Below are 24,113 nucleotides of genomic sequence, written 5' to 3' on the forward strand. Positions count from 1 at the left end.
AATAGCACATTTTAAGGATTTGCTATTAGTTAATCGAAATGCTTATGAATGAAGGATTCGCAAATATTTTTGCGAATCCTTAACATTCCTTAATTGCGATTCGTCAATTGCGATTCACAATTAAGGAATGGCTTCCCATTCAGGAATGAATGGAATTTCATTCGCAATTTGTGAGTACCAAATAGTTTCTTGCAAATTCCGCATGCAATTTGCAAAGGTGATAGGGGGCCAAAAGGCCACCCTGATGCACCCCAATACAGGTAAGTGTGCACATGTGGCGCACATACATGCCATAAGGGCATGTTTGTGCGTCACATGGCACTTAGAAAAATGCAAAAAAGAGCATTTTTCTAAGGATTTGCAAATTACCACCAACTTGAAAGTTAGTGGTAATTTGCGAATCCTTAAAGCAGGGTCGCAATTTTTCCATGCTTCCTGTACAGCATTTAGGGAATAGCAAATTGCGATTCACTAAATAAATTTGCAAAATAGGTAATCGCAAAATTTTGCAATTTCCTATTTTGCGAATTTACGTTTGGGATGGATGCATCTCAAATGCCAAAATACCGGTCGCAAAGGAGCTGATTCTCCGAATCGGCCTGTTTGCGACCGGTATTTTGGTTGATGCTTGTGCCCCTATAAGTGAAATGCAGTAGCTGTTGTTTGATCCTTTATATTTATGGGTCCCATTTGTATTGTTTACAATTTAGGTTTGGCTTGATCATCCATCTGTGTGACTTATTGGTACCAATTCTTTAAAATATACATATAGTGAGCTTTTGCTTATACCTTATACCTGAGGAGTCTTTCTCTCTCGCCTAATGCTGTTGACCGTTTGCTGTACCTTTCCACTTCCGGTGTGCTTGTATGGCAATTCATATTTTACATCTCAAAAATACAGAGACTCTTCAGTCATCTCTTTTTTAGCTCATAGATAGATAGATGCATTGTGTGCAGAAAGCAGTTTTTTGTTTTTCAGCACTGCATGCTTTTTCAATGTTTTCGTCATGACTCCAAATGCAAACCGGTCCTATTGGCTTTACCGGGACCTGTTTAACATTTCTGTTCGTGCTGATCCATTTTCATTTTTTGCTCATCTTATTGATATTTATATGTATTTTGTGTTATTTGAAACTAGTTGCAGCTAGCATATATCTACATTTCATACCGACAAATGTGCACATATAATTGCCTGCTCGTAGGGTTTTAGCAGCTGTATATAAAATAGATACACTCCTCTGTGAACATGAACAGTATTTTAGGTAAAGCTGCCCCCTTTTTATCTCCCTGTATTGTCAATCTACAGATATTGCCTTGGCAGTCCCTCAAAAGAAGAACTATTTTTTTGTAACTATTGTTTTCATTACTCGTCTCCACAAGGTTTCACAGCTTAATCCTAAAATCTCATCTCACGACATAGTGGGTGGCCTTGAATATATACACAGCCCCCGGGGAAAAGGAGAGAAAAATAACGCAGTTTCTGCATTATTACTATTGGTAGCCGTCACGGGGGTCCGTGGAGTTGGGAAGCACATTGTTTCCGTCTGTATTTCTGAGAAAAAAATATATGTGTAAAAACTGGGAGGCCTACTTGTGACTCAACATCTTGCAGCAATTTTATAAGTTTGTAGGTATTAATTATGTTATCTTGGTATTTTGTGAACTAGGTGTAATCCAGCTTCCCAATAGGTGGATGTCAATTAGCTGTCAGGTTATTGTTTTGTCTGGAGCATGCTGAAAAAACGTAATCTGTCTTTTGTTTCTCTTCTACGCAGAGCGAGACAGATTTGTACAGTGAGTGTTTGCGCACTTTCTGGACCTGCCCTAGATGCGACCTTTACCTCCCTTTCACGCCCATGGAGCGGATAAGCCACGAGAACACCTGCAAGCAGTCGCAGGAAGCCGAGCAGGAAGCGCGTAAGAAGAGTTTAAGTACCCCGGGCGCGCGCTGGCGTAATTGGAGAAGATCTCCCTCGTGTGCGATAAATTGCCTGTTGTAAATGTGCTTTTCTCAGCGGTATCTAATATTAAATACTAAAGCAAAGTTTGCACAGTTAGGTTTCCTTTCTTTAACTCTTTCTAACCCCTTCATTCTCCTCTCTTGCTCTTCAAATATGTGTATGCTCGGCTGTGTGTGTGTGTACCTATGGCCACTCACGCCTGCGAACACATATACTTTAAGAGAAATAGCTTCCCTTTGGTTATGTGGTGGATGGTGTGCAGAGGAAAACGTGACGTTCTTTTTACTATTACGCATCGACCGGCTGGAGGTATTTGCTAGGCCTGGGCAGTAAATTCCGGTCCGCTCGCGAAATTTGCGGAATTTGGGTAATTTTGCATTCCGCGGAGAATGCGGAATTGCCCAAAATTACGCTTCTTCGCAGAATACTTTGCTTGTTCGTGCTTTCAAATGCCTGTTGGCTAGATAGTTCCCCCGCCCCCCGAGCACGCAAACAGCGTTCGCGAACAGGAAAAAAGCATTGCGAACAGGCGGAACAAGCAATTCCGCGTGTTCGCGGAACTTTTGCGTTCTCACAGAGATTTCTTACCGTTTCGCGGAGCTTTACATAGTGAGACTACGCAGATTCCGCCCACCCCTAGTATTTGCACCAAGTCTGGTAGAGACTTGAGATCCTTTTTAGAGGTTGGTGAACAGGGTACTCCTTCCAAAACGTGGCTAATATCCCGACTGCTGTATTACAAGTGAATTATAGTTAGTGAAAGTCTAAATTCTTCAGACCGAACATCCACTGTGTTTTGACAGAGTACCTTGTATGACAAACTCTATGCTTTTAGCTTTCTTTGTTTGTTCTAAATTTGGCAGATTGGTAAGTCTGTTCAAAATAGTTATTAAATGACGTCACTTTATAAAGTGTACTTACAAAATCCCCTTGTTAATTTGAACTCTCCGCTACAACAGAACTTCTGGCCATATTTACACCAAACGTGGAAGCAAGACAGAGCTTGTGTTTTGGAATAACTGTCGTAAGTACTTTTTCAGATCATAGCAATTAAAAAAATTTGAAGCGGATAATTCTTAGTACATCTGCATCACCAGGTTGATTAGCCATATTGCAAGCTTAGGTTTGTAAATAAAATGCTAAATTGATTTGCAGACCAAACCTGGCTTACAGATTCATAGTTTATGGCTGAAGGCCACTCCTGCTCCCAGTGCCCATGAACTGGGAAGTGTAGGGAGGTACTGGGTTTAGATTGTAGGACAGTGGTAGTAATATAACACAGGGTGTGGACAAATGCTTCACCTTCTTCACTGTCCCAGCAGGTACTTACGGCAGAAGGGTTGAGAGCTATGCATGGCCCAAGACCTGCCCTGTGCCCGCTGGGCACAGTTGATGACCAGAGCCTTTGAGCACTGGGTAATGAGGACTAGGTTTAGGATGTGTCCGACGGCAACACTGAACAGTGCTTGTCGGAGAGTGAGTGCAGGGCATAAGTTTAAGGCGAAACCATGTGCTTAGTAGGTCAGAGGAGCGGGGGCTAGGTTCTAATGGGGAAATGTGTCAAAGTGAGGTGTGTAGTTGTTACTCACAATTTGTAATCCCGATTCATGTGGAAACTCAAGAATGTTTGGGCATCAAATGTTTATATGCAGGACAGAAAACAATTGTTACTAGACGACCGATCACAAAGTTATTGGTGAATGAATGATCTTACACTTTTTATTGGCAGAGGAGGCTCTGCTGTGTAAAGCCCTAACCCAAATTAAATCTTTTATGCTTATATACTGTGGTGTGATATATGTAGTTATATTTTTGGCACTTTTGATGTTCTATGAAGCCACACAGAGTTGTAATAGGTTTTATCCCTTCTGATTATTGCAGTCTCTTTACTAGGTATTGTGTAACGTTTATTACAGCTGGATAGCCCTATTCTATATATGTTCCAGGGTCCTCAGGACACATTATTATGAGGCTGTATGGATACTAGCAATGCAGTAGAGCTACTGAAGCGGTTAAGTAACCTATTTCAGTCTGATTGCATTATCTTCTCTTATTCTTCTAGTGATATCCGAAGAGCCATCTGGGAGCTCCTCCAAAACGTCACTTCAAAGACATTACCACTGTGAAGCATGTAGCAAAGACTTCTTGTTTACCTCTACGGAAATCCTGAAACACCGGAAGCAACATGTGTGACGTAGGTCGATCTTTTAGGGTTGAATTTCAATCTGACTAATGTGTCTGATTTCAGGCCTGACAAAGCCTTGCCTGCAGCGTTCGACCATAATCAGGCCCCGGCCAGAAAGGCGCACAAGCTGAATGTTTTATGGCCTGCCAGCGCCATGTACTTAGGTAAAATTTCAAATGTACTACTAATAAGAAGGAAGCAAATATTTCAATTCTACCAAACATCTGTCATCAGACATTTCTACATCAACATATTACACTCACTATATGAATTGCAGTCTTGTCAAGGCACTCAAAATTCTCGTTCCTTGGATGGTTTACTCTCAAGAAGAGGGGGTGGTGTAGATGATGGGTAGGTACTGCCTAGGTAAGACAAAGGAGCTCTAAGCTCTGCCATGAAGTGGGGCTGGATTTGTGAATTCGCAGTGGAACTTAGGCAGAATGCATGAGATGTGTGCCTGCGGGGGACGGTTTGGCATTTAATGGTGCTTTTGATGTTCTCTAGGCCCTGGTGTTCATTACGCATCCCCTGCTCCTGGGGCATTAACTTCCTTAGTAGCCAGATGGACACATTTGGGAACTCGTGAGTTTATTACTGCAAGCAAGGACTAGTTTGATTGGTTGGTTGGTTAGTAACTTTATTCGATCTTAATTGATAAGGTCATAAAAGTATACAGATCATACATTATTCAAAATATATAAGAAAGATACATCATAAACAGTATAATTAAAATGTCACAGAAATGTACAGGCAAGAACCAATTAGGATAATAATACCGTTCATTAAGTTATTCAGACTAGCTCATTAGTAGCTCATAAAGTGCATAGTAATTAAAGTGCTAACCGTGCCCTTTGTAAACAGTACCAATTAAATTAGTAAAATACATTGTAATGGCGAATATATGAGTTATAAAAAACATTTGAAAATAGTTATCGAATTAGTCTCCTCCCAATCAGTTAATATAAAATATTAGTTAGTGTTTTTTTCTTTAAACAATCTAATGCCTCACTAACCTCCTTTTTGATAGAGCCGAACATAAGTAAGGACTAGTCTGATGAATCTGTGTAAGGCTTACCAGTGGAGTAAGAAAGTAAGTGAGCAAATGCTGGGAAATCTGTTGGGGAAATGGGACTGAATACACTATCTCTGACTGACAAATACATTCAGAGAAACCTAAGCTAGGTCACTGGTTGCCCCTGGTAATACATCAAAGTCAGAAGAGCTGTAGACTTCTGCCATATACACAATGTACCTGCCATGCCCAAGCAGCGAGATGGGACAACAAACCAGGCTGGTGTTTTGGCACTTTTCTGGGTTTGTGGGCTCAAGCTTTGTAGTGCGAGGCCACAGCTGTTGGGATCCATTTGCGATTGTGTAGTGGCAGGCAGGGGGAATCTCATCAAAGTGCTCGAAAATAATCAAGCCGAAAAGACATTCCAATGAGGTCCAAAGAAATCGGGAAATATTTGTTTTTTGGTGTATGCAGTGATAAAAGTTCAGAGCCTGGGGCTGCTGAGGTATATGCTGAGCCCATTGGATCCCTTGGGAGCTGATGTCAGCCGTATACAGTTCTGGTGTAAATCAGTTCCATCTACTCTGCCACCAACAAGAACATATATGCCGATGTGGGGAGATTTGACAGCATACAGCTAGCCATTGTGAACTGACCAACATTACATGTAAAAGAGAAAACAGACTTCATGAGTTGGAAGATGACATTGGGAAGCTCGACAGATTTCCAAGGAGATTAGAAAATTAACCTTACAATATCCCAGAAAAACACCTTTTGGGGGGGGGGGTAGTAATGTTACATTGTAATAAAATATACATACTCAGCTTACACTGTGACAGGGAAGTGGATTTCATAGAAAAACCTATCCCAGAGGGACTATAACATTTTATCACCAACTGAGCACGGAAGACCCTTGTCCCCTCTCCGCAAGTCAGACATTCACCTGTACCATAATATTGCATTGCTGTAAAACTGTAACAGCCAAGACACAGTCCTTCAGATGAGCAGAACTTTGGAGACCTTAAGTTTGAAAATACCACAATATATTTCTTCACATGCTTTAGCCGAACTGGTCCAGTTTGTGAGACGATCCTTTGATGAAGCCAGAGGAATTTTCTGTTGAGGGTTCAGTTCATTTAAGAGACAAATTCGTAGCCCCGCACATGTTTGACTGAGTCAGCTGATAGTTACAGATGACCACTAGGCCAATAAGCTGCATAACTGTTGAAAAGCTAGGATAAGTTTTGCACCACTAGATTCCGATTTTGACTCTTATTTCAAAAAGCTGCTAATTTGAACTTCTTCTGACTTCATCTTGGGAATGGAGGCAAGGCATCCTTTCAGAGGCCTCCTCTTCCTGGCTCCTAACCATCTGATCTGTCCCGTAAATACTCCTTGGGTTCAGTAGACTCACTACGCCCAGCTCTTTCAAGACTTTCAGGGTCCTTTAGGCACTGTCCGACTGGGCCAGCATGTCGATGGAGGCTACGACCTCTACCCTAGTGGACAACTGTCTGTCAGATTTGGAGATCCCTACCAGGCAGGCAGGCATCTTGATGTCTTCAATGGAGCTGGTGTGGGGCAGCGGCTCCGCTGAAGGCCCTGAACGTTATTGAGCAGGCGCAATGTTTAATGCGTCCCCTGGACAAAGAATGTTTTGTTTTGAAGAAACAAAACACCAGCACAGGAGTTTGTTTCTAAAATTGGCACTTATGTGGAGGGATTGTTCTCCCAGCGTGTCATTTTTTTAAAGCACATTTTTATTTGCATTTTCTATATAACATTACTCTATCACAAGAGTCATAACCGTTCCAGATAAGTAGTTTGATTCAGAGTATATTGTTTGAACGAGCACCATAATACAGATGTATTATGTTACAACGCGATCAAAATGATCGCGGTTCATCACAACGCATCTTTTACAATGCAAGTCGTTACCCCGACTTACGCTGTAGGGTGCTGGACTTAGGAATAGTAAGATTTACTATTCCAACTCCAGCCTACGTACAGTAGAAAAGGTGTTGGAATAGTAAATCTACTATTCCTTAGTCTAGAGCGCCCTCCAGCGCAAGTCGTAGGAACGACTTGCGTTGTAAAACATGCGTTGTAATGGCACTGCGGTGTTTTGACCGCGTTGTAAAGGTTGTTTACCCCATAATACATTATCAATCTACGTATTAGTAAGAGCTGTCCCCTGTTTCAAAGATTATTTGTAATTGGATTCTTCAGAGTGAAGAAAATGGCTCACTGTTACCTAAGTATATAATCAAATGAAACAGAAGAGGGTAAAAAAGGAACGTACTTAACTACCCCTTACCAACCCCCTAGAAACTCACCACGTAACTGACAGTCCTTCGTCTTCCCAGGGAGGAAGCTATTTCAGGCAGTAGAGTCTAATGAACATCACTATAGTAGGAATGCCTTGGGCAAAAGGGATGTATATATGCAAATAGGGAGCATGATAGACTGGAATTATACTATAAATTTACCGTTATGGGTCCTAGTTTTGCCATGGACATTCTCTCCACATGTTAGTTGACTCACAGGGAGTCCTCTTTGGAATGTTCTCTCAGAGCGCGTCATGGTCATTGCTTCATATCCTTACTTGGGGTGCCATACCCCACATGGAGGTCTGCTTCAGGAAAATCTAGTGAAAATTGCCCTGCCTACTACACTAAGGAGGGCAGTGCTGTCGTCACCATGATTTGATGGCCCAGTGACGGATGGTCTACCACGTCAGGGATTCATACTGATCGGGCTGAGGCTACACTGGTGTAAACCTGTCATATCCCCCATCTAGACCAGGCAGCGGTACTGCAGGTTTGGCAGTTTATGGTAGGCTCCCACTCTCCCAAACTCTCAATGACGTCCTCATTCTCAGATATAAGGATGTCCAGTAGCTGCACTTCAGGAATGTAGACCTGGAGCCATATTATGCATTGTCATTGATTGCGCAAACAATGACAATGCGCCCTATTAGGATGTATGCGCTGTCCCCAGGGCAGCTGCGCACTGCCCTGGGGGTAGCGCATTCATGTGAAAACACGGAGCAGCTGCTCTGTGTTTTCACAGTGCAGGTGGCACCCGCCTACACATTTACAGGGGAATAGAGATCTGCTTGCAGATGTGTGCAGTCAGTGACTGCACCCGCCTGCAAGGGGATGTCTGGGGGGTCCATGGGACCCCTTTACCCCCTGCAGAGGGCTCCTATCAGGAGGTGCACTGACAGTGCGCCACCATTTAAATGGCACACTGTCGGTGCGCCTTTTGAGGGCATCTTTGACTCTGCGCCCGCGTCTGAAATATGGCGCGGACGCAGCGTCAAAAGAATTCCCTTATTTGCATTGGGCTGCCCCTATGCAAATGAGGGAACACCCTCTTAAGGTAGCACTGGCACTTTAAGTGCGCCTGCGCTATCGGTATTAGTGAAGAGACGCACAAGCGTCTGCGCCCCCTTCTATATTAACAAAGTGCCCCGAGGGGCAGCCTACTGTAGCAATGAATGACTATCAGTGGCCCTTGAATTCAGCTTTGACTTGTTTTGATCAGTGACTGGTTAAACGAAAAGTCCTTACCAATAATTTAACACTTGAATATAGCAGTTTTAACTTACTCTGTAGGTTTTGTTTAATGTTTGAAACATTTAAAAATTCTTCCAATGTATCATTTGTTTAGATAAAACACTTCTGAAGCTTAAGTAAAATTGCAGCTGTACTGTTTCTCATGCTGTTGAGTTTTCAGTACCCTCAATGTGCCCAGTAACCCTGGTGCTAAATGTCTCTGAGCAAGCAGTACCACTTCTGTGATGGTGTGCTTCTCCCCAGCAACAATTTTTAAGAATATAGACTACGTGCTCTTTGTAATTATATTATTTAACATAGGCATTGAGATACCAATGCAAATGGAGGAGAAAAGCATGTCAAATGATCTGAAAATAAGTGTGAGATGTTTTCCAGCTGCTATTCTATAAGTAACTGAACTAATTAGGCACTCCATACCTATCTGATAGTCAGCAACACCAGTTACACCTGTTGGTTTCCCAAAGGCATGAAGGTGATGCTTATCAGCAATGTATTTTTGTTCATGCAAATGTGATGGTGGAGAGGGGAGTGCTTTGATGAACCACATTCACTTGCACTGATAGCAGTGGTGTCTGCATGCTTTTTAATTCCACAAATAATCTTTACAGGCTCTATTACTTTGGGGCACACATGCCTGTACTACTGGTAGAATACACAAAGCCCTTTAGATGGCTCTGAATCGATTTTCAGCGCCCAGTGATTTTAGCATTAAAGCACCTGGTCACTCATTTAAAAAAGGTTGCGAATTGTGTGGTGTGTAAATAGTGGTTGGTAATCAGTTTACCAGATATTTTTTCTTCTCCAAACTATTAACACTATTATTGTGATATTACCAGTGTGGTAACAGTAACACAATTATTTTGAAATGTGTATGTTGTTAAAGCGTGTTACCAATACTTTACTCAGCGAAATAAAAAAGAACTATGCATTTTCATCAGTTAGTATGGCCTGCAATAATGTAAAACATTGAGAGAGGGGAAGGAAAGGAACAGAGGACAGCTGGCTGTTTCGGTCAGCGATGTTTTCCAGATTTAGACCTTCTTCAGGATCTAAATGTTCACTTCAAAGGAGTTGAACTTTTTTTTATGTAAGTCTTCTGGCTGAATGAGAAAATGTGTAGACCTAGGCTTGTGTCAGTACCCTCTTGGTACGTCATGACAGCATCCTGTACTGAGTCTGTGCACTTAGAATGTAACATGATCCCTAATGCTGTGTAAATGTAAATGGAACACTCCAAAGTTAATACATTTCATTGAAACATTGAACACCATGTTTTGACATATGATTAGGCTGTGGGGTTTTAGGTTTAAACCTATAATAACTGATAAAACCCCACTGAAAGAAAAATAGCCCTCACCGGTGAAAACATATAAACACTGAAAAACACCTGCACAACCACAAACTAAATGCCATTCAAAGAAAGGAAAAAGAAAGTGAAATAGTAATTTTGTTCTTACTGAAGGGGTCAATAAAATTTAACTTTGTTATACAAGCTAGCAGTAAGACAGACTGGCTAACATTATTCTGCTTGAGTTTTGTTCTTTAGGGATGCCACTAAAATATTGTTTCTTCTTCCTTTTACTTTTTTCAGTTTAATGGCCTTTGGTCTAAAGATGCAGGGTTTAGTTTCATGTTTTAGGTCTAGTTTAATTATTTGATAAACTGTAGAGAATATGGACATATCAAACTCATATTTTATATTTTGGCTGCTTTTGATTCTTTCACTGATAGGTAAAATGGCTAGTTTCATAAAAATCTTTCCTAATATATGTCATCACCTTTACCCACAGAGAATGGGTAAAAACGCTTAATACATCAGACCCTCGTTTATAATGGGTCAGTATTGATAGTAGGTGAATTGCCAACACCTCAGGCTTTAAACATTAAATGCAAGGTATAGTGACAAGTATATATATCACCAAGCATCTGGGATAGTGGTGAAAAAGTGACACCAGACTTTTGGAAAACATGGAACGCAGTGTCACTTGTTATGCTCTGCAAAAAAGGTTCTTTCCAAGTTCAACAAAGATTGGAGTGATATAGTTTGTATTTGCAGTGATTCAGCTATGTATATAAAAAATTTGTGTGATGACCTGTCAAAATTGATACCCGAGCTGAAGTGATTCCCTGTAGGAGATCCTTGCCACTTGTTAGATGGTATGCTGAAAGCATCTTTACAATCTTCAGAGTTAACGAGGGATTCTATTGACTTTTTAGTCCATTCTGCTGCACTGTTTTCTTATGCCCAGGAACTAAAACGCAAATATTTATCATTTTGTGCTTTATGTGGCATCAAAGAAAGAGTCATCCCAACTGTGTCCCTTAGCTGACGGTTCTCAGCCCAAGGGGCTATGAATGCTGAGAGGGCCATTTCACAGAGGTTTACATGGGAAGGAAAGTGTGAGCGAACATGACCAAAGACTCACTGAAGAAGTATTGTATGGTGTACTACAATAAGATTAATTTGCAAAAATCTCTTTGGACCTCATATACACTATACGTACACTGTCTATATACCATGTTCTTTCAGTGCAGAAAGCAAGCAATGATAAAAACAAATCGTTCCATAAACACCGGAAAAACACTTTTTCTGTTGTTTTTAGTGGCGTGAAAATGTGTAACCACTGAAAACAACTGTTTTTTTAAGATATTAAAAACACTGAATATACTGTTATGAAAAAAAAAAAAAAACACTGAATAAACCCCACCAGAATTTACCAAAAATAGAAACTGAAAACAGGACAGCCTACATATGATGCACATTATGTGCATGATGAGTCTTTCAAAGCATTGTAATTCAAATTCACATGGAAGAACACATCTATTGTTTCCAGGGAGTCATCTCCAATCTCTTGAAGGGAGCCGGGTAGTTTTAGGCATTGCTTACAAAGTGACCTTAAAACGAAACAGCACTCCTCAACCTGCTTATTAAATATAATGAAAACAACGTTTTGAAGGTAAAAGTGTTTAAAATGCTGTCACTTTAGGGAAACAACTGTATTACAATGTTCTTGAGTTCTTTAACTTCGATTTTTTCTTATAAGTTATGTTATCCCATTATGTCTATCAGTTCACAGAATGCATTAGCGTTAACTTGCTGTTTATTTGCAGTCAAGAGAATGTCTTGCAATTTGTTAAATTCGTTTAAAGTTCATAGTGGCAGCCCAGAATGTTTACATTTTATAGTCGGCTGATGTTGGGTGTTGGGATAGAAATGTTCATCGCATGGTGATAAGCGTGCACCCCTACCCTAAGTGTCCCAACTGCAGTGCTGTCGGGATGCCTGATTTCATGCATGTGCACCATAACATAGGCCTCTCTCATGGATTGTGGTCTTTTTTAACCAGCAGTGGGGCCCAAAGTGGCACCCTAAGGTTGGTGATAGGCTACTGCCTTTGCCACAAATTAAGCTGCACGAGCACGGTGGTGGCAGCATACTGTGTAGTGATCAGTAGAAGTGAACATGCCCATTTTACATTTTCACTGGAGTGAATCCTACAGGCGTACTCATTTAAAGTTCCGCTGCTGTGTGTTTAGCTCACCCTTGACTACATGAGTTTGGTGTGAGTGCTACACAGTGCATGTGTGTTACGCATGTGCTGGGTGTATATGTGCATGTGAATAGTACAGTACAGGAATGGTGCCATGCGGTGCGTGTAAGTTATATGCATTTGTTGGATGTATGTGTGCCTGTGAATGTTATAATACATGAAGGCTATAGCGCTGTGCAGTGCATGTATATTGTATTATTGTATGCATGTGCTGGTTGTATGTGTGCATGTGAATTGTACAATACGTGGAAGATTCTGGGCTCCATTGTGGGAGACCTGGGGTTAACTGGGGGAACACTAGGAGGTAGAGCAATCCCCCATACCGGTTTGAGGATTGCTGCACTCCTGTAACTGGGTGGAGCACACCGAGGAAGCGAAAGCCAGGCTCCTAAGTACACTTCAAAGTCTGCTCTTTGATTCAGAAAGAGGTCACTGGAAAGAGTCCTGGGCACATCTCAGAAAGGAGATGTAGCTGATAAGAGAATCATATGTAGTAGGGCTGGGGTTGGGGAGTAACCTTCTGATTGATACACATATCACTGTGGCTGGCATTCAGATGTGAACGTCTAGTTACTTCCATGGTCTGTGATGTGATTTGGAGTTGCTCCTGCTTTGACAGACGTCTTTCTGGAAGAAGAGTCAGGCAGAAGAGTGGTCACTTCAAAAGCAGAGGATTTCCAACATAAACCTCAAAGAGTCAGACTCTATATCACATTTTGTGTTTGGAAATGGACTATGAGAAGTGGAGCTCAAGGCCCTCAAAATTGTCAACCCTCAATCGGGCAGTCACACTGTGCGAGGAGGAGAAGTTCTGCAAAACTTCTGCTTGTGACCAGGAATGGAGGCCAAGGCCTTCTAGTCTCCCAGCTGGTTGAGGGGACATTAACCAGGCACTTAAAGTCCTCCTGCTCCTGAAACATTAGTGCCTGATTGCTTGCTAAGACCAGTGTGAAATGTGAGGAAGAAGAGAATACTGGAGGGAGCACAGTCCAGTGGGGATCCTGTCCATTGGATCCCTGTAGCGAGGTGTGAGGAGGCGGCTGCTGAAACGTTCGGGTCGCTGCCTGTGTGCATGGAAAAGTCGTCAACCCCCCAATGCCAGAGGAGGGCTGCTGTGAACGTTTCTTCACTGATAGTGTCATCGCCCACATGCAGGTTGCAAATCGGTGACCCTGTATGCTAGGTGGGGCCGCAGTGAAGAGTGCTGCTGTGCGATCGGGCCGTAGCCCACGTACAGAGTGAGACGGTGACCCCGAATGCCCATGGGTTAGGAGTCATGGTGACAAGGCAAGGAGCGCAGACTGGTTGAGACTGTCGTCATGAGGAGGAGGCTGCCTTAGTGACCCTAGTGGGCCCAAGCTCGGACTAAGGACCAGTACCAGCAGCATCACAACCCCTCCCCCGATCTGTGGGGAGTATCCCAAGAAACTTAGCAGCATTGAGGATCTCTGCTGCCGCTGCACTGCATGTGAGGAACTCCAGGACACCCCACTGCTGCCACTCCAGGGTTGTATGTGAGGTACTTACCGGAGACAGCCATTGCAGCATCAGCGCTCATGAAGGGGGCATGCTCAGAGACTTTAGTCGCTCAGATCCTGCTGATGCAGGTAAGATTGATTTAAGGACCAGATGGCCCCGGGAGAACTTGCGTGCCATATAGCCCTTCGGCACTGGAACACTCAACTTTAATAAAGAGTTGAAGTGGGAATCCTGCGTCTAGGACTACTAATGGGGCTTAACCTGAATGTCGTCTATAGGGAATGGGGAATAACCACTACCGCTAGAGAGAAAGGAGTGGGAATTAGGGACTTGCCTATAAAACATTAGAGGCCTGACCTCAGGGGACTGTGTGTATTGTTTATGAATGAAGTATTTTACTGTGTTCTTACAGAATTAATGCTTTTTCATGAAAAAAGGACAATCATTTATTGCTGCTGCTGAAGTATTTTGAGTTGTGAGCCTGTGCTCACTCCCTGTGTCTAGAGCCCCATCTTGAAGCCTTGGCCTGCTCGACCAACGCTACCTCTGAGAGTCAAGTGCAGGTGGAATACTTACGGTCCAGTTGTTCCTGCTTGCCCCTTGGCCCTCTGAGGAGCGTTCTGACACCAGGTAAAGTGGGATAAAAGTTAATGGATAAAGTCAATAGGAGCACATGCTTGTTTCAGTGGACTGCCCATAAGAACATGCCAAAGATATACCACTTAACTGAGAAGATCAAAACCCCATCCCACTACTACTCTAGTGTGTGTGAACCATGTAATCCTAATGGAAATAATAGGCTGTCAGGCTAGAAAGCTGAAGCGCAAGGGACATCTTAGCGTAGTGCCTACTTATTTGAGGGGCTTCTTGTGCGCACTGCAAATTTGCTTTCAGTCCTCCACACTGAGCATAAGCAACCAACTTCTATCTACATCGTGCCAAACACATACTCTTAAAGTACTCGTCAGGGAATTATTTCATCCAATAATTTAGGTAATCCAGTCCAATGTTTTAATTGGGGTGGAGAGGAAAGCCATGTACACAGGATAGCGACCTCCAAACAGTTATAGTAAACCAGACAGAAAATGTCTTTGCTCCTAATCAAATGCACATCTCATGTCTTGTCCCCCTCAAATAGATTAGTGAGCATTGGAGGAAGAACAGTATTATACAATAGGAAGGTAAGGTTGCACGACATAGCACGACTATTGTAACACAACCAATATACCAGGGTCATTTTATAAAATCATTTTAGCATGTTGTAGTAAGCTGGCTCTTTTTAAGTGGTTTACAAAAAAGAGGTATATTGTGCAAAGACTTCTGGTATTCTCTTACAAGTGGCCAGGGCTTACTCTGGCAATCCCAATGTGCTCTTTTATGATGTAGTGGAGTCGAGCAGCCTTAGGCTTATCAGAGAGGAGTGTTAGAAATCAGCTGGGCACATTCACATACAATAAATGGTCTACGCAACTCAGTAAGAAGATCCTCACAAATTTATACAAATAGCACTTATTTTTATATAACCTTAGGCACCAAGATCATCAAAATCAGATAAGTACGTTTTATAATAGCAGGTTTGAGGAAAGCATATCAGACTTTGCACACACCTTTCCCCTCCTGAGGCGGAAGCCGGGAGGTCTCCTGCTTTTCTTTCAATTTTAAACTAATTTTCGTGATTTTACTCGTTTTTTACACCTGTGCTTGCTAATTGTATTTTCTAGCCTGCAGCAGTGTGTAGAGACCCCCCAGCGCTCAGCAGCGCTTAAAAACTCTTTTTTCCACCCTCCCTGCAGCTCCGGTCCCACCCTCGGCTGAGTGTTGATGCCGAGGGCTGGGCGCCGGTTTTGGCGGCCATCTTGGTTTGGGCTGGGTTGGGGAGGCCATAGACAAGGACTATAAAAGGCACCTGAGACTTGGAAAGCGGTAATATCAGACTTTGCACACACCTTTCCCCTCCTGAGGCGGAAGCCGGGAGGTCTCCTGCTTTTCTTTCAATTTTAAACTAATTTTCGTGATTTTACTCGTTTTTTACACCTGTGCTTGCTAATTGTATTTTCTAGCCTGCAGCAGTGTGTAGAGACCCCCCAGCGCTCAGCAGCGCTTAAAAACTCTTTTTTCCACCCTCCCTGCAGCTCCGGTCCCACCCTCGGCTGAGTGTTGATGCCGAGGGCTGGGCGCCGGTTTTGGCGGCCATCTTGGTTTGGGCTGGGTTGGGGAGGCCATAGACAAGGACTATAAAAGGCACCTGAGACTTGGAAAGCGGTAATATCAGACTTTGCACACACCTTTCCCCTCCTGAGGCGGAAGCCGGGAGGTCTCCTGCTTTTCTTTCAATTTTAAACTAATTTTCGTGATTTTACTCGTTTTTTACACCTGTGCTTGCTAATTGTATTTTCTAGCCTGCAGCAGTGTGTAGAGACCCCCCAGCGCTCAGCAGCGCTTAAAAACTCTTTTTTCCACCCTCCCTGCAGCTCCGGTCCCACCCTCGGCTGAGTGTTGATGCCGAGGGCTGGGCGCCGGTTTTGGCGGCCATCTTGGTTTGGGCTGGGTTGGGGAGGCCATAGACAAGGACTATAAAAGGCATTTACGGCTCCGCGCAGCGGACGCGACTAGCGGACGCGCCGGACCTGCGCCGGAGTCGTGCCAGAGTCCTGCCCGTCTGCGCTCGTCCGCGCCCAGGCGGGCCCAGGGCCTGACACCATGCCTCACACAGTGACGCCTGTCACCTCCAGGTTACAATACGGAAGAGACGCCCTTATCGCCTTGCGTCCGCCCCACCCTACTAGTTGTAGCTTTGCACAGAAGGGGAGTAGCCCATTTTTACCGTGCAGAGCGTGTTCCTCCGGCCACAATTCAGTGGCTGTGAAATCCGTTCTCTCCATGGCTTTACTAAACTGCCGGTCTTTGCCGAGCCATGCCATTGAAATTAATTCACTTATCCTAGACCACGAGCTTGATGTGTTATTTCTCACGGAGACCTGGCTCTCCCCCAGCTCTGGCCCTGATATGGTCAGAGCACTCCCCCCAGGCTTTCATATACTCCACCTTGATAGACCTAAAGGGAGGGGAGGAGGAACTGCAGTTCTCTATAGAGACACGCTCGCCTGTAAGATCCAGAATGGAGGGGTGGCTGATTGTGAGAGCTTACAGTTCTCCCTTCGGTTGTCACCTACAGTGTCTCTGGTGGGCTTGTTGATCTATCGCCCTCCCGGACCTTTGGGTAGTTTCCCTAACTCTCTCTTGGAAATGACTGCACTTCTTGCCTCTTCAACTGCCAACTTTGTTGTTCTCGGCGATTTTAATATCCATCTTGAGGACACAGCCAATGCCACAGGAGTCGATCTGCTCGATGATCTCAGATCTTTTGGACTCAATTTGGCCAATTCGGGCGCGACCCACGAGAAGGGTCACCTGCTTGATCCCCTATTTTCTAACTTGGACCATCTTACTCCATCTCCGGCTCTTGCCCTACCTTGGACAGACCATTATTTGGTGTCCGCATTATGGCAATTCGACAGCCGAGCTGCGATGGTCCCACGGGTTCACACCCTGGAGAGAGCCTGGTCGAGGCTCCCAGTTGACACCTGGGCGGCACACTTGGAGGCCACGCAGCCCTCTCAGGGAGCCAACCCGATAGTCGCTGACGCGAACTTCCACACCTGGCTCGTGGATTCTCTAGACACTCTCCTACCCAAAAAGAAACAACTTACGAGGGGGAAGAGAGTGGGCTCGGCACCTTGGTATTCATCAGAATTAAGAACTCTGAGGAAAGGATGTAAGAGGCTAGAGCGGTCCTGGAGGAGAGACTGGAGTGAGGCGAATCGTAAAGAATATCGTGCGGCCCTGAGCAGGTACAAATCCGCTATTCGGGTGGCAAAATCAGGATTCTTCGAAGAGCGCATTGGCTCTGCGGCCAACTCTTCCAAAGAGTCATTTAGGGTCATTAAGGAGCTACTCAATGCCCCCGACCCCCAGGTTTTCCACGAGGACCCTCGCAAAAAATGCACAGAACTGGCCTCGTATTTTAAAAGTAAAATCGACAACATACTGGCTTCCCTTCCCCGGCTAGGTGAGATCTCCTCTTTGGAGGACAATCCCAGCTCCCAACCTGAGTCACCATTGGCGGAGTTGGCTTCCCTTGGTCCAGTTACTAAGGAGGAAGTCCTGTCGGTGCTGGGATCTATGAAGAGCGGCTCCCCGAAAGACCCAGCACCTATTAAATATCTTAAACAGGTGTCATCTTCTATCGTTGGCCCTGCTACGGACTTGATAAACCTGTCTCTCGCCCATGGGGTGGTCCCCCCCAGTTGGAAAGGGGCGGTGGTTAAGGCTCTTTTGAAAAAGCCTAACCTTGACCCCGCCGATCTCGCCAACTTTCGGCCTATCTCTTTGCTGCCGGGTATCAGTAAGGTGGCTGAGAAGCTGGTGAATAGCCGCCTCTCCAACTTCTTGGAAGCCAATTCCCTCCTGGGCGACTCCCAAACGGGTTTTCGGCCCGGTCAGGGGACCGACACCGCCCTGCTGGCGGTCGTGGAGAATGCGAGGAGCATGCTGGATTCGGGGGGATCAGTGGCAGTGATCCTCCTGGACCTCAGCGCTGCTTTTGACACCGTGGACCATCAGGTGCTTCTCCAACGGCTGTCAGGGGTGGGGGTCACGGGTTTGGCCCTCAAATGGTTCGCCTCCTTCCTGGAAGGTCGTACATTTGAGGTGTGGGAAGGCCAGGAAAAATCATCTTCTACCCCTCTCCAGTGTGGTGTGCCACAGGGCTCTTCATTGAGCCCTACCCTATTCAACGTTTACATGGCCCCCCTGGAGAATGTGGTACGGCCGCTGGGTATCAAGATCATCAGTTACGCTGATGATACCCAGCTGGTGGTAGGCCTCTCCCAGTCGGCGCACCATCCCGACCGGCTGCACACGTGTCTTGAAAAGATCTACACGTGGATGTGCAGCTCAGCCCTAAAGTTAAATGGCTCCAAAACGGAACTGATGCTGCTGGGGTACTCCTCTCCATCTTTGCCCCCCAGCAGCTGGCCAGACTGTTTGGGACCGATGCCCCCCCCCCAAGCAGGAGATCAAGAGCTTGGGGGTATGGCTGGAGCAGGACCTATCATTTAAAACCCATGCCAAAAAGACTGCTGGCGTGTGCTTTGGCCTGCTCCGTTCAGCCCAGAAGATTCTGCCCCTGCTCCCAGTGGCCACTCGAAGGCTTCTCATCCAGGGACTTATTATCTCGCGGCTGGATTTCAGCAATGCGCTTTTCCTGGGCGCACCCGAATCTACCCTGAGCAGACTGCAGCAAGTGCAGAACGCGGCTGCCAGGCTTTTGACGGGTCTCCCTAGGCGGCAATCTGCCCGCCCGGCGTTGAGGGCACTGCACTGGCTCCCTGTGAAGGACCGGGTGAAATTCAAGTCACTCTGCATCGCCCATAAAGTCCTGCACGGGGTGGGTCCACCTATTCTTGAGGAGATGGTCCAGCCCTATAAGGCCTCTCGTTCACTCCGCTCTGACCACCAACATCTCCTTCAGGTTGGCAGGGTGAAAAAGGCAAGAACTGGGGGCAGAAGGTTTTCAATAAATGTGGCCTCCTTGTGGAACTCACTGCCCCTACAACTGCGCTCCGAAGCCAGTCTCTTCAGGTTTCGTAAACTTTTAAAAACTTTTTTGTTCTCTGTTTGATCCTTGCATTCTTGTAGCTGTGTTATGTTCTGATAAGCGCGGGGATGCCTATTGGTAACCAGGCGCTATACAAAACTCGGAATAATAATAATAATGTTTCTGATACTTGATCCAAGGGGTGGTTTGTCTCTGGAGGGCCAGGGGACCACAGTGGCGCTGTTGGCCTACTTCAGCTCTGGCTAGGAGGCACAGGTGCAGTGGTGCTTTGTAGCATCTGGTTTTTGTGGTCTATAGTCTCACAGTCTTCTTTGTGGTGCCTGCAGGATGCAGGGAAGCAGCTTTGCGGCTCCATGGGAGTTCCTGACTCTTTGAAGAATTGTTGGGAGTCCTCCCAGTCTTTGGGGAATCAGCAGCTTGCAGGAGGAGACAACTTTGGCACAATTGTCGAGAATAGGTGAAAAGGACAGTGCCAACTCAGTTGCTTCTTCTGCAGTTCTTGCTTCCACAACTCTTCTGCCCTTCTTCTTCTTTTGGTCGGCAGGATCTGATTTCCTGGTGGCAGGGCTCCCCTAAACACAGAATTTAAGGGCGCTAGGGGAGTATAGGGTAGTAGCCAATGGGCTACTTAGCCCTGGGGTCACTACTTTCCCTATGCAACCACTTCCATGGGGAAGTGGGTATAATACCAGAGTTCCTACTTACCCCTGGGGTCATTACTTTCCCTATGCAATTGTTTCCCTGGGAAGTGGGAAAAATACCGGAGTTCCTACATTTGTCATCACCAAGATGGTCACTTCTGAAAAGTCTGATCCAATTCAGGTAGCCCAGTTCAGGGGTGATGCTCACCTGAGGGTAGACACGCCTGTCTTGTCTTGCTAATTTTCCCACCTGTCCAGGTGCCAAAGAGCTCAAGGCAAAAGGAGTATGTTTCTTTCCTGTGAGAGAAGCCAGATTTGCATACCAAAGGCGCTGGGCCTCTTTGACACTCCCTGGCTCCGCAGCTAATCCTTTGGGCAGGGATGCAAAGCACTCTCTGCCCGAGCAGGGTTGGTTTATGGCACCCAGGGAGCAAAGGCCATCGCCCTTGGGGGTCTGCAATTTGTGTCTGGTGGCAGGCTGGTGAAAATCAGTCAGCACATCAGTGACTGGTAGGAGTTGAGGGGTCATCTCAAAGGTGCCCTCTAGGTGCATGTATTAGCAAATCCGACACTGGCATCATGTGGGTTTATTGCACTGTTGGCTGGCACGGCACACAGGCTGTGTGCCATGTCGTGTTTTACCTTTTGTCTGCAACAAGACACCCAGCCTGCAGTGGCAGTTTGCATTAACTTGATGAGGGGTCCTTTAGGGTGTCACAATCCGTACCTTTAGTACCTCAGGCTCTAGGTACCAGGGGTACCATTTACTAGGGATTTACAGAGGTTACAAAATGTATCGCCAGTTGGGGAAAACAATTGCACAGTTTTGTGAAAGAGATCTGGCACTGGAGACCTGGTTAGCAGGACCCAGACTTCCAATCGGAATCAAATCAAATACCAGGCAAAAAGAGGGGGTGACCAGGTCAAAAAAGGCACTTCCTGCACATGTCATCTACCGCTTTAAAGTAATGGCCTTATTCGCCACACTTTATCCGAGTATTTCTGAAATTTTTAGAACCACAACCCACTTTTTAGAATGACAAACTTTCGCAAACCCACCTAGTTTTAATGAACATGAGGCGGGAAATTCTTCAATATAACTGTTGGCAGCGCATTGTCCTTTACAGACAGCACATTTTTCATTGATGTGGCCACTACATTTGCACAGACATAGAGTTTCACTGACAAAACCATATTGCACACAAATGATAATGTGTGAAAATCGGGTATCATTTGTGCAGCGCCAACTAAAGTGTTTCAATCACACTTCAGAATTACATTAAAATGTGCTTCATTTTTGCTTTACTGACATTGTATAGTTCATTTACAGGCATTTATATTTTGCTGTTTTTTTTTCACAGAAAATTACATCCTACAGTCTTTCCTTTCACATTCTCTGTACTTTATCACTATTCTCTCATAATTCACTTTACTTTTTTTCTCTGACTGCAAAGTGAGAGGAGTTTGTAAACACAAGTCCTCATGTTAAAAAATAGGCAGCAAATTTTTCATAAGACAGAGCCTCATATTTGCCATCTGTCTTTGAAGCTCAGCAAATGTGACAAGATAAATACAAAATTTAAAGGCATCTGTATTATTGTTTAGACTTTTATGACCCACCAAAAATCAGCTTGGTGACCCACAGTTTGGGAAACACTGCTTTTTCCCAATTAAGAACTCTGGTTCAACATAAATCACAATGGGATCATATTCCTCCAGCTAACGTGTCAAGAGTGACTTGTTACCCCAGTCAGGGTTTATTAAGTGCATCATTTGCCTTCTCTGCAAAGGGGATCATTTACTCTTTTTTATCTTGTTATTCCAGCTGGGTGAAATTGTTTCCAGACTTCCACATGAATGGGATTGTTTTTACTTGCAGGTTCCCTTAGTCATTCATTGGATGCAGAGATAATCCTCCTTAGTTTGGATGTGATGAGGGCTGTCGGATTCTACCTGAGTGTGCAATTTTATTTGTTCAAGTTCTGTTTTATGCATACCCAGCCCAAGGCAGAATGCCTTCTTTGGGCCGTTAAATGCATTCTGTGACATATTACAATTCTCTCTCAAGTTGAGCAGGGTTCTGCAGTTAAAACCAGTGTGACATTGGTAGTCTCCCAATGGCATGTTTCCCTGAACGTTATTCGTATGTGAGCCCATAGTTGTTCTTTAAACATTATGTTTAGAACGTGATCTGAAAACGAGTGCTCAGTTTGCAAAGCTGAAGAAAACCTTAGGCTGAAAACTAGAAGTTTTTACTATCTGACCATATATGCATGGTTTCCTATTCTTGTGACTTATCCTATCATTCGCGAGAAAAGAGTGCTATGTCAATAAATAATGGAGATTCACTGAAGTAATGTAATATGGTAGTCAAATAAAATATAATCTAGTGTTCGAGGCATGTGGGCTGCTAAATTCATACCTTAGCATAGATCGCCGCCTAGTGTTGGGTCCGGGTGTTTGCACCTTGTTGTCTTGGAAGAGTCTTCGAAGTATCACGAGATAGGTGACTCCTCCCCTTGACTACAGTGCGCTTGAGCATCTTCTCCGTCCTCAGATTGTTTTTCTCCGCCATTGGGTTCGGATGCACTTCGACAACTCCAACTTCGGGACCGAAGTTTTCCAACTTTCCACTTCTAAAACTTTAAACTTTCGACGGTATTGTTTCCGCTCGGTATCCCTCGACTCGACAAAACTTCCTTTTCTCTCCGGTCGTCGACGCAGGCTGTTGTGCCTTTTCGACGCCACGTGGACCTTCTGCTGATGGAAAGGACCCTGTTTAAAAAATGCCCAGAGTGTGGAGCCAAATTTCCACACAGCGACAAGCATAGGGTTTGCAACAGGTGCCTATCTCCGGAGCACAACGAAGAAAACTGTCCAGCTTGTGCTCTGTTCCGGTCTAAAAAGACTATCTGGAACCGAAGAGCTGCTCGACTAGAAATGCAGCGGCAGGCACTAGAACCGGAAAACATTTTCTACGACGAACATGAACTCCCAGAGGCAGAGGGCTCGGAAGATCTCGAATTAGTCACCGTAGAGGACCAGTCGGACTCCGATGACCATATTACACTGGGGCAAACCGTGAGTACAAAATCCCCTACCCCGCCTCCACCTCCACTTAAGGCTCCGGTCAAAGCATCGCACAAAAGCCTTAGCCGCGACCGAAACATAGCTTCAGAATCCCCGCCTTCCGGCTCGGCTCTGAAGACCACATCCAAGCCTTCCGGTACCCCGGGACAAGGCAAAGACACTCCACCCCAAAAGGTTGTTGACCCCAGTAGAGTCGACTATCCAAAAAAGGCCGTCGAGCCAAAAAAGGCCTACGAGCCAAAAAAAAGCCGTTGAACTGAAGAAGGTCGTCGAACCGAAGAAGGTCGTCAAACCGAAGAAGGTCGTCGAACCGAAGAAGATCGTTGAACCGAAGAAGCTCACCGACCCAAAAAAGGCTGTCGAACCGAAAAAGGTCGCCGAGCCGAAAAAAGCCGTTGAGCGAAAGAAAGCTGTCGAGCCGAAAAAGGTAATCGAGCCTAAACAGGTCGTCGACACCAGAAAGGCCGTCGAACCGAAGAAAGGCGTCGAACCGAAAAAAGGCGTCGAGGCAAAAAAGCCTGTCGACCCTAAGAAGGCTTCACAGGATAAAAACGTCCAGCCTAAAGAGACACTCGACCCGGAAAAAGCAAACTCTTCGGCGCCACGGACAGAGGAGGAAGAACTCTTTCACCCAGATCCACAACAAAGATTGTATATAGACCCTGAAACAGGACATATAGTCTACAATAAAAACAAAAGAAGACTGGACACTGAAGCCCCTTCTCCTGTTCCTCCAAAGAAAAAGGACTTTGGCACATCCCCTTCAAGACCTTACACACCTCCTCCTTTCACTCCCAACATGCCTTATGTTCCATATTCTCCTTCACTTGTAGATTATGATCAGGAAGAAGACAATGGGGATGATCCTCAGGATGATTTCATACCACCTGACGATCCAGGGAACCCAGATGACACATGGAGTGACCATAATGACCCCGATGACACTGATTACACACAGCCCATACCCGATCCCACCACATACCCCACAAAGCC

General features: G+C 45.0%; 1 protein-coding gene across 1 annotated transcript in view; it reads left to right on the forward strand.

The window, feature by feature from the left end:
* Nucleotides 1–24,113, forward strand: part of DHX34 (DExH-box helicase 34) — a 443,187-nt gene that overhangs the window by 359,250 nt on the left and 59,824 nt on the right. The window contains exons 16-17 of the mRNA XM_078661017.1: nucleotides 1,776–1,917; nucleotides 4,024–4,155. Coding sequence (XP_078517143.1) covers nucleotides 1,776–1,917; nucleotides 4,024–4,154 — 273 coding nt within the window. The 3' untranslated portion in view covers nucleotide 4,155. The remainder of the gene's footprint in view (nucleotides 1–1,775; nucleotides 1,918–4,023; nucleotides 4,156–24,113) is intronic.

The sequence above is a fragment of the Lissotriton helveticus genome, chromosome 9 (assembly GCF_964261635.1).
Source record: "Lissotriton helveticus chromosome 9, aLisHel1.1, whole genome shotgun sequence".
Lineage (NCBI taxonomy): Eukaryota > Metazoa > Chordata > Amphibia > Caudata > Salamandridae > Lissotriton > Lissotriton helveticus.